At 35.7% G+C, this 16,328-nt stretch overlaps 1 protein-coding gene across 2 annotated transcripts in view; it reads right to left on the reverse strand.

Annotated features, from left to right (window-relative positions):
• Window positions 1-296: 296 nt before the first annotated feature.
• Window positions 297-16,328, reverse strand: part of RHEB (Ras homolog, mTORC1 binding) — a 30,850-nt gene continuing 14,818 nt past the window's right edge. Inside the window, exons 2-8 of one of the 2 annotated variants that reach the window (XM_014076021.2) lie at window positions 13,802-13,873; window positions 10,018-10,088; window positions 8,888-8,970; window positions 5,859-5,915; window positions 5,692-5,739; window positions 3,228-3,309; window positions 297-765 (exon numbers count right to left, since the gene is read on the reverse strand). In XM_014076021.2, the coding sequence (XP_013931496.1) occupies window positions 673-765; window positions 3,228-3,309; window positions 5,692-5,739; window positions 5,859-5,915; window positions 8,888-8,970; window positions 10,018-10,088; window positions 13,802-13,873 (506 nt within the window). In that variant the 3' untranslated portion in view covers window positions 297-672. The remainder of the gene's footprint in view (window positions 766-3,227; window positions 3,310-5,691; window positions 5,740-5,858; window positions 5,916-8,887; window positions 8,971-10,017; window positions 10,089-13,801; window positions 13,874-16,328) is intronic. The other variant, XM_014076022.2, reaches the window with a different exon arrangement.

Here is a 16,328-nt window from a genome sequence, read left to right on the forward strand (position 1 = left end):
AAAATCCTAACTATGAGATCAATTAATCAGTAGAATACCTTCAAGAAAAGACTGGACAATCATTTGTCCAGGATACAATAAGATATCTTGCCTTGGACAGGAAATTGGATTAGAAGATCTGCATAGTCCCTTCCTGACCTATGATTCGAAGTTACCTCCAAGAATTTTCTTTTTGACATATACCATCAGAGTTCAGAAATGCCACATTGAATTGTATTATCCTGAACAATTGACGCAAAGCATTATTAATGTGAAAAGAACTGCAATCATGAAAGAACTTCAACAAGAGGCACACCTAATTTGCAGTATTTTATTTACAAGTATACATTGAACACAAAGAAACACTGATATTTAAGCCTAGTTAGTAGTGTAACAATATGCTTCATCAGGATGATTATTCTAATCCAATTACACTTAAAAATTAATGCCAATAAATTCTTGGTCATAATATTAAGAAATATATAAATTGAAAATATGATTGCTTAAAATTTGAAAATGAAAATGAAGCCTTTCTGAGTCAGACTTTAACATAATCAGAAGGGAAAAGTCTCAAATTGAGTGTATATAGTTCAAGTTAACAGAATAAAAAGCGTAATTTCACTGTGAGGGGAACAGGCAGTTTGCTTCTTTAGAGAGAAGACATATCCCCACTTTAGAGCCTCCAGTGTGCAGTCACATCATTGAGCAGGACGATTTCCCTTGTGAAGATGCTCCATCAATCTTCTCTGCTTCCAAAATTATCCTCCGGAAAACGTCCACAGCAGTCTGAAAGAAGGAATCAGAAGGAGATCTTCTAAGAATCCAACGCACAATTGTAAGAGTTCCTCCCTTTATGTTAGAACGATGATTAATACCCAGTGCCAGTGCTGGTGGTTAAGTGGGGTGGATTAGATACTGCACCTGTCTTTTGAAAGAGCCCATGGAGGTTCTGGCAGTGAATTTAGAGAAATGTAATCTTAGCCTATCCAGAAATCATCAAGTTGAGGAAAGCTTCAGTACAGAATACACAGGAACAACCACCCAGGAACTATAGATTTTTCTATCCAAATACTGGCTTTCTGTGTGGCCTGATTAAAATAATCCGCCTCTTACTATGACATTGTTTTTCATTAGTAGTTTTGCCTCCATTGTTTTTAAAACAAGCGCATTGAAATGTATTTGAGGATTGGAACTGAAGAAGAAACAGTTGCCCAGAAAATGCAAGAGAAAATATTGGTTCCAATAATTAGTGAATCCCACCCATTAGCAAATCCAATTGCTTGCCTCCTTATATTGCAAGAATTATTTGTCAACAAGGTTTAATTTTGAATTGGGTTTCATGTCTAATTTGGATTCAAATAATCCCTTGGGCATCTTAAAAATGTAATACAACAAGTAATTGAACAGTGTTTTGTTTATGATCAGATGTGCACAGGATCTCATGTGACATTTTAAAATCTAAAATGAAATGAACATATTCACCATATCAATGTATTCCTATATATATATTTATAAATGGTCCATAAGGAGCTAGTTAATTTATTTCTCCTGAATATTACTTTAGCACAATCCTAAACTCTATTGACAATTAATCAACATTTTTTCTACACTGATTTCTAACCTGCAAGTAACTTTCTCTTTAGGAAAAAACCTATAGGAACATTGTTTTGATGGGGGAAAAAATCTATTATTGAATCAGGAGTTTAGAAACAAGGAAAATCTGTTCTCATCTTAATAGATAAGCAGTGGTTTGTGATTTGTTGAGTATGTCACAAACAGCTGGTCTCACCCACTGGGCCAGGGCATAAACCTTATTACTTGTTGGGTTCAATATCATTAATAATAATCATTATTAATCCAGGTTCAAACCCCATGACGTAAGGCTGCATGGGATTGAATAGAAAACTAGTAATGCTCTTTTCAGTTTATTTCAAAATGGAATGATCTATGGTAGCTGGAGAATTCTGGGAGTTGGAGCAGCAGTGGGATTCAAAATTTTGTACTACCAGTTCTGTGGGTGTGACTTGGTGGGCATGGCATGGCATGCGTGGCTTGGTGGACGTGGCAGGGGAAGGATACTGCAAAATCTCCATTCCCTCCCGATCAGCTGGGACTTGGGAGGCAGAGAATAGATGGAGGCGGGGTCAGTCAGAGGTGGTGTTTGCCGGTTCTCCGGACTACTCAAAATTTCCGCTACCAATTTTCCAGAACTGGTCAGAACCTGCTGAGTACCTTTAAGTTCTGGAGTCCACTAGTCTTAAAGTTGCCAAAGTATGGCACCCCTGAACTAGTCTTCTACTTCATGATAGCTTTTCATCTCACACTCTAACTTAAGTTGCCCTGATGGTCCATGGAAAATAGTGGCTCTTACCCCTATATCTTCTTTTACTTTAAAAAAAAAACATTTTAGGCAATTGGAATCAAATGGCTATATTCAGTTTCTGATGTCTGTAACAATTTCACAATAGCCTAAATGGCTGAAATGGGTAACATATGGTGACTTGTGACAGAAAGAGTCAAATAAATGGCAGTCTTGAATTTTCCCCCTTGAAAAAGGATCATTGGCAAGTTGTAGGAAGAGTGACATGATTTTGGTTTAAGCCTGTTTATAAAATGTTTCCTTTCTTGAAATAACTGTAAAAACAAAAGCATTACAGAAGAAAGGACTAACCTGAATCACAAAACACATATTACCAAATTTCTAAAATGGGTTATTTCCTGTGTCTGTTCCAGTTAAACATCTAATGTGGAATAGCATCAGGTTATGAAAGCAACCAAATAAGAGTGTGTATGAACAGATAAGAATGCTGCTGCAATAAATAAACAGCATTTAACTATATGGGATATAAATATTTTTTTAAATGTGTGGCATGTATTTAGTTCTAATATAAATAAAAATAGAAGCAAAATGACCCCCACAAAAATGAAATAAACCACAAATTATTTTACCTTTTCTGCACATCCATAAACTAATTGACTGGATTGCTGTGCAAAATTGCATGAGGCTGAAAGCTGGACTGTTGCTATTACCATTTGGTGACATAAAAGTTTTAATAATTATAATATTTTTACAGGCTCTTGAGAGTGTTATGTCTCTTCTTGCTGAATTTCAAAACTGGGATTTGAATAGATAGATAGATAGATAGATAGATAGATAGATAGATAGATAGATAGATAGATAGATAGATAGATAGATAGATAGATAGATAGATAGATAGATAGATAGATAGATATACATATATTGTTACCTGGTTTTCTTTAGCAGAAGATTCCAGGAAAGCTGCATTCCATGATTCTGCTAAAGCTTTCCCTTCTTCATAGCTGATCACCCTGGAGCGGAGATGGGAGAGAAAGGAAATTTGTTGTGAGGGACTCATGATAGGGAGAAGACCCATTTGCTCACCTGGAAGTTCAAGTTCAGTTTGGCCCTGGAATCTTGGTGTGTGAGTTTTGTAGCCTTGTCCGAAGGTTGCAAAAGGTGATCATGTGACCCCAGAACAGTGCAAACCTCATGAATATGAGCCAGTTGCCAGGCCATGTGGGTCAACACTTCATGGGAAAAACAATCTGTAGTCGTTTTCATTACAGTTATGCAATCCACATATTGCTGGGAAGGGATGGACTCCTATTGTTACAAACGATCACCAAGTTGTAGCAACAACTTAGGCACTATCTCCAGTTGCACATTACAACAGCTTCACAAGCAATTTGCTGGGTGTTATTTTTGGAACAGCCAATTGGGCCCATTAGGGAAATGCCATACATTTTCCAGAGTCCTGTACTGATCAGTTCAGAAAGAGTCATTATTTGGGGAATCTTTCTTGTAAAAGAATATTCAAAAATATGAAATTGTTATCATAATTAGGAGTTCTGTCTCAAGCATTAAATATTTATTTATTAAATAAATGTATAGACACAGTCTTTGACTTACACTCATTCATTTAATGACCGTTAGTGACAGTTACAATGGCACTGAAAAAAGTGACTTATAACCAGTTTTCGCACTTACAACTATTTCAATACCACGATGGGCCATGTGATCAAAATGCAGACATTGGGCAACTGGCTCATATTTATGACAGTTGCAGGGGTCATGTGATCACCTTTTGCGACCTTCTGACAAGCAAAATGAATAGGGGAAGATAGATTAACTTGACAACTGTGTTATTAACTTAATTGAAGTGATTCACTTAACAACTCTGGCAAGAAAGGGCATAAAATGAGGCAAAATTCACAGAACAACTGTCTCACTTAGCAATGGCAATTTTTGGCTCAGTTGTGGTTTAAGTCAACCACAACTGGATAGCTACCCAACTCACACATGTTGAGTAAATAACTTTTTTTAAAAAAAAATTAAAAATCTATACTCACCCCCTACAGTACAACAACACAATGAAATCAGCTATTAGATTGGCTCCATTTGGGGTTCCCAGGCCCGTTGACAAGAGCAGGTTTTTAGGGCCTTCTGGAAAGGCAACTGGGCGAGGGCCAGCCATGACTTGGGGTAGGGAATATGTTACGTAGAGAAGGGGCCACCACTGAGAAGGCCATTTTTGTGGTCCTGCCAGATGTACATCCCTAATTGATGGGATCCATAACAAGCTTTGCCTTCACATCCTGTAGGCCAGGTGGATGTAATAGAGGATAGGCAGTCCTTCCAATAGCCCAGACCCAAGCCACACGCAAGCAAATATAAATATCTCTGACACTAAGCTTTCCAGCTAGCCCAATTTTTCCAGATATGATGAGTTCCTAAGAAGGTTTATGGAACCCAACAAGTCAACTGCAAGAAGTTATGGGAGTTGTATCCCAATGCATTTGGGGAATGTCAGGTTAGAGAAAGCAATTGCGACAGGGAGAAACACTGCATGTTGTCAATGATAGCTGTATTGCAAGCATCTTGAAAAGCCATGAAACTGGCCAAAAGTCTCAATGTAGGTAGTACTGGTAGATGTAGCAGTGGCAACAATGACCCTGGTGCCTAACAATAACCTGAATAGGAAGCGAGGAATGTAAACAACATTTTCAAGAATAATTGTAATGCATGAAATAATGTGTACATGCGTAGAGAAGTAAAAGGCAATAAAATACTGCCATAAAGAGAAAATAAAACCTCAGAACAATCTGCCTGACAAACACAGCTGTCAATGAACTATTGCTCCAGATCTACCTCTGATGAAGCCTTAATGTAATGAAAAATATTCATTTTCACAACAAGTGCCCCACACAAAGAGAGTGCAAGTCAGTGGGCACGCACAAACGTGAATGCCACATAGATTCATTGCAGAACTAGAAAGCAAATCAAGAATTTAGGTAACAGTAGATTTCCTACATATCCTGTGAAGATCATTGGGTGAACCTGAACCTCTTATGTGGTCTTAATCTAACCAGTTACATAGGGAGCCTGTGAGATTGAACCTGAATAACCCTAAGACCCTTGGAAAAAGTGATAAATGTAGGATAAATATAGCATGTCCTTGGCGGCCCGCAATTCTTGCCTTCAGCTAAATAGGTCATTGACTGGCCAATGATCCAAGCTTAGTTGGGTTTACAAGCAAATAAAGGCCAGGAAAAAAGGATCAGATAAAAATTTTGTGTCCAAGGTAGAACATTGGAGGGGGAAAAATATGAATTCCCCTAAATATTGCACTATATTTTAAGTTTAACATGACTGCAGCAGAACCTTCCTATTTAAAAGGAAATATTCAATACCGTTCCATATGCAGGTCCTTCTTATTCCCAACCAGCATAATGGGAATCCTGTGGAAGAAAAGATATACAACTAATTTCAGAATAGACTCAAATGCTTAGGGAATAAAACAACTGTAAACAATTTAAAAAATGAAACATGGAATGAAAATGACTATGTTGCTACTTACTGGACTTTTCCCACCATGTCCAGTAACTTTCCATGGATTACTTTAATCACTTCAAAACTGCAAAATAAAAGGATAACATTATATCTGACAATCAAAGTCATTCTCATAACATTTCTACCCAGTTTACAAATAGTTTTAAATACATCAAATGATTCTATTAAACTCTTAAGAGTGTCTATTTGCCTAGAAATAAATGTGAAAAATAAGAATGATGGTTGTATAAAGAATATTCTGTCTTTCCAGAGAGCAAACTGAAACCTTCAGGGAGATTGGATCATTTCTGGCAGTGGGTTGTCTGGAGCAGAAAGATATTTGGTGACCCGGCGCTCCAGTGCCAAACCAGACCTGGAAAAAATTAGTCCATACATAATCAGTGAAAACTTGCTAATGATAACATTTTCATAGAGATATATTTTGAAATGATCAATTAGTCTTTAGCCCAATTTATCCATGGCAAGAAATATTAATTGGGCTGCATATGAATTTGTTTTTAAATGGTAAAATCTCACAACTAAATACAATGATTACATATTCAAAATAAGGGGTCTGTTTTACATTAATATTATTATTTTTAAAATGTAAATGCTGCCCGACTCCCAGAAACTCTGAGTTTACAAGTTTTTAAAAGCATTAATAAAATTAAAAACCATAACAATACAAGAAACATAAAAACAAAGAAAAAAAATTCTAAGAAAGAAAACCCAGATGGGAACAAAGGAAAAGCAGAAAAGGGTAGTAATACCAAAATGTAGGACATATATTTCAGGATAAATGAAAGATTGTATATTTGGCTTTTGATCATTCATTTAACAACCATTCAAAGTTAAGACAGTACTAAAAAGTGTCTTAGGATCAGTTCTTGTACTTAACGGCTGTTGCAGCATCTTCATTGTCACGTGATTAAAATTCTGTGACAAAGTGAATTGTCACATTAAAATAAATGCAAATTTATTTTTGCAGTGCCAATGCTTTGGAACTGGCATTTATTTTTGACGGTTGTAGAGTCCTGGGATCACGTGATCCTCATCAGCGACCTTCCAGCTGGTTTCTGACAAGCCAAGTCAGTGGAGGCAGTTTCACTTAACTATATGATTCATGGTGATTCACTTAACAACTGTGGCAAAAAAAGATTATAAAATTTGGTGCAGCTTACTTAACAACTATATTGCTTAGAGAGGACTACCTATACGGTATAAATGGGGTAAGTAATAGGGCACTTACAGATGCTATGAAATAGAAGGAAGTAGTCCAATATTACAAGAACCAGGGTCTGCCACCTAATCTCATGAGATTTCAGTCATTTTAATTCAAAAATGTTAATAAGCTATGCATATTTCTTAGATTTAAAAAATATCACAGCATTTTCTCTTAAAAAATAGGTTTAAAATTTCTAATTGGATGCAAAATGTCAAAAATTAAACTAAAATAATAGATAAAAGAAAGCAACAACAACAACAACAACAAAACTCAATAGGCAGACTCGACAAACCATTAGACATTTTTCTGTCATCCGTTTTCTATGTTTCTATGAGAGGATGCCAATCCGTGCCACCCGGAAAGGCTGATTATCCATGGAATTGAGAAGGCAGTGGCTGCAAGCATATAGCAGGCCAAGGCAAGAGTGGGGGACCCTAAACCCTATCAAGGTCAGTTGGAAAGAGGATATACTTACTTGGCCACTTCACACAAGATCAATCATTGTAGGGGGCAAAACATCGTTATGAAACTAATCTTTGAAATCAATAAACCATAAACAAATCTGTTGAAAGCCACCGCAGAAAGAAAAGGCTTTAATTAAAAAAAAAAGATCATTTGCATGTAAGAAGTCTCTCAAAAGTTTTCAGCATATTAATTTGGAAACCGAAGATTACCGCATCACAACTTTTATTAATTCTCCAACTAGCTGCAATGCCAAAAACCTATTTTAAATGTTTTTTTTAAAAAACAAAAGTAAAAGATTTTCTATCCCCTGCAGCCAAGAACACACACATATGAGAAAGTGATAATTGAGTCCCATCAGATGAAGCCGAGTTCCAGCAAAGGAAATTTCCAGTGTTGGCCTCAGTAGCAATTCAGAAGCTGAGGTTATTTGGTCCATTAAAGTTTTGTTCTCTATTGCCCTGTATAATACATCCTGGGTCACAACTTCCAATAAGGACGTCTGTCCGAATCTTAATTCTGTTGCCTTCCTTATTTTATACACACTATCAGGCAGCAGCAGATTGGAAACATCACAATATAACCTTATATACATGAATGAACTAAAGGCAAAATATATATATATATATTTAGAGTAATGGGATTTAGCATCTCAAGTTTTAACTGCCTTGAGAAAGCACCAAGGTTTTTACTTCAGGAGGCAAAAAAAAGAACAAATGCCAACTTAGTGGAGAATTCAGTACTGTACTGAAATAAATTATCACCCCTTGCTTGCTAGGGGAAAGTGTGAGAAATAGATCAGAAAGTTCCTTTTCAAGTTCCTGCATAATCATTGGATATTTTTACTTGTTCCATTATTTAATTTTTAAATATGTTATCTAAAATAGTGGATAACCTTGAGCAATTCAGAACTCGTACATATGCAGTTTAGACGTCCCAGTGTTTAGACTAGCATTTTGACCATGAAGATCTCTGACGCCCATAACTTTAAACATGTACTGTAAATCTGATTGTAATTGTACTAACAGTCTTTACTCAACTTATATCCTAACTTTATTAAAAGGTCGCTTTGACATTAGGTAGCACAGTCACTGCTCTGACCACATATTTTTCCTTGTAGGTTCACGCTAGTGAGGAATGTGGTGAAACTGGCAACTTGAGGGGAAAGCATAAAATACAATCCAGTTCTTCTGTTTTTAAGCCTTCCATTACAGGATATATTTTAGCTCATGTGCTGTAACTCCTCAATGCATATAAAAGCAACCCATAAAACAGATTTTTATTCTTATGGAAAGACTGAAGCACAGATTAAAACAGATCAAAATCAGACAACAAAGATATAGTGTATGGTACATAGAAACATAATTTACCTTTTTATTGAAGTGACTGAGTAAACAAGAATGTAGCCATTGATATCTATGGAATAGGTCTGAGGAAATATAGAATATTCATCCTGTTGGAAGAGAAAGCTTCATATTGAAGTTCTGTAGCAACACACACCTTTGATGCTTAAGATTAAACACAATCATCACAATATTGGAACACCATAGATGAATGTACACAAACGGACATCTTTTCACTACTGTGTCTTATAATATCTCCAGGCATAGCTGAAAGATTTCAATGCCTGTACAAGGGTCAGCAAGAAATCAGTTGAAAATGTAAGGCATGGAAGCAGTATTACGGAAAATGGCATGTCCATATAATCAAGTTTCTAACCAAATGATTTTGACACATGCTAAGTGGGAATTATTTAGTAATACTGAACTTTGCATTCCTAAATTGCTATATTAAAATTGAGTTGCAAGAAGACTATTAAAATAAATGATTATGTTACTAGATTTACATTTTATCAATTTTATGTTTTTGCTGTTAAGAATGCGAAATTAGATAAACCACTTTAGTAACTTTGCACATACTCAACTGTATTACAAAGGTTAGACTTAAGACTTCAGTTTATAGCAAAATCTGGAACGGGCATAAATAGTATTGCACAAAAGGCCGGACCAAACAATAGTCTAAGTTCCAAAGATCTGAACTTTAATCCTGCTGCTTATTATGAGACATTCCCAAAGTTCTAAAGGTTCTATTTTGGTTGCCTTCCTAGCCAGCCCAAGCACCTTTCAGAGATGTTGCCATTTACCATAGCATTTTCTTGATTGCCTGTTGGAGACAGACTTTGCCAATACTACTTATATTTTAAGGTTGTAGGCAACAGAATCTTGCCTCTTCCTTTATCCATCTGAGAATTACAGATGGTCTTGTGTGAGACATTTTCTTAGGTTATGGTTCATCCCCTGCACTTGGGTTGGACAAATCCTCTGGAATTGACTTCGTAGTGGCTTTTGCTCTTGTTCTTTTGGATCTTAGTGAACTTGGAAAGTTAAAACGGGTGTGAAGAAGGTAACACTAAAAAGACTGAACCCATTTGATCATAACACAGTTCTTCAAGGACATCAACAAATATCTGTGCAATTTGAAGATATTGAACCCAAACTAATACCTGGCCAGCGGTGTCAACCACTTGAAGGTGATATTCTTGTCCATTGACAGTAATCAGCTTTGTGAATGCTGGACAAATAAAAATAAGAATATATTATTGTTTCAGATGCATCGTTCATTAAAATCATGCATTTGATAAAATACAGCATTAGCATTGCTTTTTCAGAGGCAGAAAAAGTTACTTTTTACAGTCCATTTGCTCATACACAATGCTTAGAAATTGCAGGCTGAATTGGAAAATTTTATAATTCCCCCCTGCAGGAAGATGCTGAACTTGAGGACTTTATGATTCTTCTCATCTAGGAAATTATAAACAATATTTAACAAAAGGCTGACTCAAGTAATTACATTTTAACTGACTAAATGCTTTTTTTTTTACATTTGCAAAATTAAAATCATGTTTAAACTAATATCCTTGTTTCTCATATGCCTCTTGCTTTTCAATTTTACTTATCTGCATTTAAATATATTGTACTTGATTACACATGAATTTAATTTCCTTAGCCAATCAGAATCTTTAAAGTTAATTAAGCTTGATAGCAGCAGGTTTCTAGATTTGGAATTCCATTTCATGAACTGTATCTGCTATCATTAAGGCTGCCTGCCCCAATTTAGTACCTGCAGCTTGGCATATCCATCATCTTGTGAAAGTGTTTAGCACATGAAAACAAGAGAAATTGTTACAGTCGACGGAAGTCAAGAAATGCAGCATTTGACTACAAGACTGACAGTGAATGTTCGATGAAACCAGCATCTTGTTAGCATAAATCAAATTCTATTTTATAAAAAAAAATATGTTGAAATGATCTGTATAATCTATGTCTTATTCTTTTCCCTAGTGCCATCCAAATCATTCCAAATATAAACATTAGATATTCTATCAGCAGCAATGTGGGGTGGATAAAATTTCAGAGTGATAAATGCAATACATCTTGTGAAACATTCATTATTGCTGAAGAAATAGCTGCTATACCAAAGCCACTGATCTAAGCACTTTTATGCAGAGAAGGTCCAGCTGCAAAGCTAACTTGAATCCAAACAGTAGCGCTGGGAATTTTTTCTTCCAAGGTCTCAACCATTTATAGTCAAAACAGGAAAATCGAAGGATTTTTCTTCCAAGGTCTCAAACATTTATAGTCAAAACAGGAAAATTGAGGAACTTTTCTACCAAGGTCTCAGAATTTGAGTCAAAACAGGAGCGCTGGGGAATTTTTCCACCAAGGTTTCACAAGCTTCCTGGCAGTAACACAGTAGACCAGAGGTCTTCAAACTTGGCAACTTTTAAGACTTGTGGACTTCAACTCCCAGAATTCTCCAGCCAATTCTGCTGGTGGACAGCTCAGCACATCCTAAGACAGTTCATCAATTCTGTTCTTTGCAACAGACTTCAAATCAAGTTCATCTTTCAACGTTTGAAAGATGCCATGATTACAAAACCAAATTTTAAGTTACCGAACTGAATCTGGTGTGTGTGTGTGTGTGTGTGTGTGTGTGTGTGTGTGTATGTGTATGTGTGTGTATATATATATATATATATATATATATATATATATATATATATATATATATATATATATATATATATATATATATATATATATATATATATATATATATATATATATATATATATACACATATACATATACATATACATACACATACATACAGAATGAAGTCTCAAAGGTTTTGTGAATGTATTTTGAATACAGCCAAACTAGATTTTCTGCACTGGACAACTGCAGAATTTTGTAAATCTCAGACTTGTTTTATAATCCTCGTTGAGGATTGAGATATTGCTTTATGACTTCTAAACATATTTATGATTCACAGACAACAATCATATTTGCAAATGTTTCCAATTCAAACACAAGGGAGGAAAAAAACACAAAAAAACAAAAAATGACCTAGTTCTCTAAAATTACTACAATTAATATTTATTACAGGCCAACACATTGTAGAACTCTTACTTCTCATCTATAATGGAGTGTTAAATATGAGAAATAGTGTTCACACTTATATTTTTGAAATAAGATTAAATAACCTTCAGGAATGCTAACTAAAACCATGTGGCATAGTATTGTCTATGTGCATACGGTACACACACATACAGTGTAATGTATGGTTTTGTGTGTCTGCGTATGCACCTGCCTATACAGGGTGTACCAAGGCCCCACAGATACCGTATTTTTCGGAGTATAAACCGCATCCTTTTCCCTCAAAAGAGGCTGAAAATCTGGATGCGTCTTATACACTGAATAGAACATTTTTTGCCTCCCGAAACCCTACCCCCTTCACCAAAATGGCTATGCAGAGCCTTTAGGAGCCTTGCAGAGTGCTCGTGGGGGCTGGGGAGGGCAGAAATGAGTGGAAAATGCACCTTTTTTTGCTCAATTCCCCCCCCCCTCCCCACAGCTCTCAGGAGCACTCTATAAGCTTCCTAAAGGCTATGCATGCCCTTTTTTTGGGGGAAAACAGGCCCGTTTTTGCAAAAAATGAGCCATTTTGGGGAGGTCTGCAGAGTGCAATTTTTAAAAAAAAATATCTGCCTCTTCAAAACCTTGGTGCGTCTTATACTCCGAAAAACATGGTTATTTATTACATGAATTAAACTATAAATGATTTGGTTGTTATTTGCTTCTAAGCACTTCCTTTCTCATTTGACATGTGACCGTTGAACATTCCTAAGTACAATAACATTTTTTCTGAGAAATAAATAAATAAACTGTATTGTGATTGGCCTATGGGGCCTGATTTCCGGTACACTCAGCATGTGTGTGGATGTATTTGTAGATGTGTGGGAAGAGACGGCTAGAACTCATTGACATTTAATAAGAAAATCTTCAGATACCATTTTTGAGAGGCAGACAAAGTACAAGATCCAATCTGGGTCAGTCACCAGGACTGGAGATTTACTCTTCTGAGTTTTCGGACTCCTGCAGGAACCTATCTTCAGGGAACTTCTCTAACTTCTTTTAGAGGTTTCCTGAAGATGGGCTCCAGCAGGAGTCCGAAAGCTCAGAAAAGTAAACTTTTGGCCCCAGTGACTGGCCCAGACTGGATCTTGCAACATGATCCTAGGCACATATATTTGCCTTTATTTATAGACAAAGTACCTTAGATACTGCCCAGAGATTTCTCTGATGTATTTAGTAATATAAAATTCTAGCATATTATTGAGGTAGTTTGGGCAAAGACAGGTTAAAATTTAATGTAAACAATGTTAAAATAATTGAATCTTAAATTGATCCATATTCTGAAAAATAAACAAAAATAATATAAAATATATTACAATAGTAGGAATTCCATAATTAACTGAGCATTGGTTTATCTTATGTATGGGTTAAATTGTAAGAATATCTGGAAGTGGTTCCCAGGAAGGGCCTCCTGCAATGAAAAGACTGCTAGGTTAGTTAAGTCTGCTGCCTGGAGAGAATGGGTTAAAATGGCACAAGCTTGGAAAGTAGAAAGACTGTTCTAGAAAACCTACCGAAGCCAAATGGCAGCATATATATATATATTTTGGTAGCTGCATATTTTATTTTATTTTATTTAAAAAATGAGAACCATGATTAAATGCCACAGAGTTGGCTGTATAAGAAGTATTACCACAGTATAGTATATGTGTATATAATATCCATAGAATATATCTCTGTCTTTATTGAACATTTAACATTAAGATAGCCAAACATTTAGGGGAAAACATTAAAAAAAACAAGATACAGAAACTGTGTGAAATAGTTGAGAATTCTTCTGATTGTGCAAAGTTCAGAATTACTTACTGTTCTCTATGGTAGGATCATAGGAATCAACAAATTGGCCTTCCACAAACTGAATGGTCAAAGATGATTTCCCTATGAAGAAAGCAAAGGAAGTATTACAAGTGCTGCGCACTATACATTAAGAACATTTTTTTCAGACAGATTTTTGTTTTTCAGCATCCTGAAAAAAATGGACTGAGATCTGAAAAAATGATAGGAATTTCAGTCCATAAATATTTTCCATGGCTTGATTTTGTTTAGCTGAAGTACGTAGGAATGGTTATTTTATAATCCTCAATTCAGATATTCTGAATCTTACCATACTATAAACTATTTATCTAGTTCTAGCAATAACAGCCTTCTCCAACGTTGTTCCCTCTTTATGCCCAGCAAACATCGCCAGTATTGGCCCTAATAATCTAAAAAACCTTAGGAGAGGGAAGCCTTGCCTACATTGACTGACACCAACTTTTAAAGCTTTCCTAGATGACTGTCATTCAAGCCCTACTTGAAGATGCCACAAACTGAACCCAAAGCACTTCTGGATACATAATATACAAAGTATATACCCAGATTGCCCAAACGAACAACATATTCCTGAAACACAGGAGAGGGAAGGCTATCCTAATACCTGCTCCAAGTGAAATCACAACAATTTACATGTCAGATGCTACAGCTTTCAATTCACCACAATTACTTCTAGAGTTATAGAAAATGACTTGCTTCCATTGGGATTTTGATTGTGGACAACATATATATTTTAAAACAATATTATTTTGATCATCAACCAGAAATCTTTTTTTTTTGTGATGAAGAACTGGCTATAACGTCATTCTTCACTTATGTTGCTATGATTATTAGTTCAATAGACACAATTCTTAGAGTAGAGCATAAACCATCCTTTAATTCATAGACTTATTATAATCAAATATTAAACCTATCCTCAAAGCTGAATCCCTGAAAAATAATATTTTGACTAATGTACTTATTGTTGGGCGACACATAAGTTAATAACAGATTTTAAGCCTCAGAAGCACAATATAATATGAAACAGAATGCCACCTTAATTTAGACACATGGAAAACTATTTTAAAATGTAACTATATCTTTTCGCCTATACTGCCCAGCTTAATGAAATACCTACTGAATTTCTGCTTGATATGTTTGTCTACAGGCAATATAATTTTTAAACTATGATACGTAGTGGGTATTTTCATCTGAGGTTTACATTTTTCTAATTCTAAAGTTATATTTATGTTAGTATTTCGCCATAGAGAAAGAGTCATGGTGTAATAAAGACTGAGCTTTCAAATTAACATGAAATCCCTCAGATTTCCTCTGTATACAGATATTTTTTAAGTGTTATGCCATAATCACTTTTCTCAGAGATGTTGAATCTACAATAGATCCAGTCTGGTACCCTTCAGATGTAATGGGATTAGAATTTCAAGATTTTCAGACACCAAGGCCAAATTTTGGGGCAGCAGCAGTAACATCACACCTGGAAGGTACCAAGACAGGAAAAGTAATCCTTGCTTACCAACTGCTCTTCCAGCAACTGTTTGAATTTACAACAACATTGAAAAAGAAGATTTATGACTAGTCCTTGAAGTTCCGCAAGTGCCACCTGACGGACACTTGATTGTGATTCAGGCACTTGGCAATTGACATGCATTGTACCAACTGCAATCAGTTAAGTGAGAACTTCCTATAGCTGATTGTCAATCATAATTGGCATCACACTGCAGGTGATCAGAATGCTTTTAAAAGCAACCTAAAACCAAGAGGCACCAGTCATAGCTAATTTCCAATTAATCGATGTCTGTTCATCTACTGTATGCATTTTCATCCACAGGAACAGTTGATCTTAAAAACATGCTAGGGCACAGGTTCATCAAGGGCGACTTAAAATTCATCTCTGAACAAATCATATGGAAAGGAAAATCATTGTAATGTTGTCATTCTTTAAAATAGTAAATAGGTTTGGGCGATATGCCCCCTGGTAAATAAATTCGATTCTAACTCGATTCCTCCTTCCCAACCTTGTGCATGAGACAAACTTACAAAATTTACAAGGTTAGGCCTAATCTCCATGCTCAGACTACAGATGTTCAAGCAGCACAAATGAAACACCAAAAGTTCTTCTATTTAAAGGGGATGGGAAGAAAATCAGGTCAGCTGTCTATCGTGGACACTAACATGAAAGTACTTCCACAATAAGAACAGGTCATTACACAAAACACAAACGTGTGTATATTTTTACCTACACTATGATGGATACTGATAGTAATAACTAGAAAAGTATTGTAAATATCCAGAAATATATGCAACGATAAGTAATGATGGGTATAATAGAAATAAGAACCCTCCCACCCCCACCAGAAAGTATAGACTAATTTACTCATTCTCTTTAGGAAATATAAATATTTCTCTTGCACACTTAGGCAATGAGGATATTGCCCTTAGTCTTCATCAACTCTTCAATCACTCCCAAACAGGGAAAGCTGAGTTAAAAGTTTGCTGGGTACAAAAAGAACATTCTAGCACT

The sequence above is a fragment of the Thamnophis sirtalis genome, unplaced genomic scaffold (assembly GCF_051295495.1).
Source record: "Thamnophis sirtalis isolate CommonGarterSnake01/CBP01778 unplaced genomic scaffold, rThaSir2_p1.2 scaffold_4, whole genome shotgun sequence".
NCBI lineage: Eukaryota > Metazoa > Chordata > Lepidosauria > Squamata > Natricidae > Thamnophis > Thamnophis sirtalis.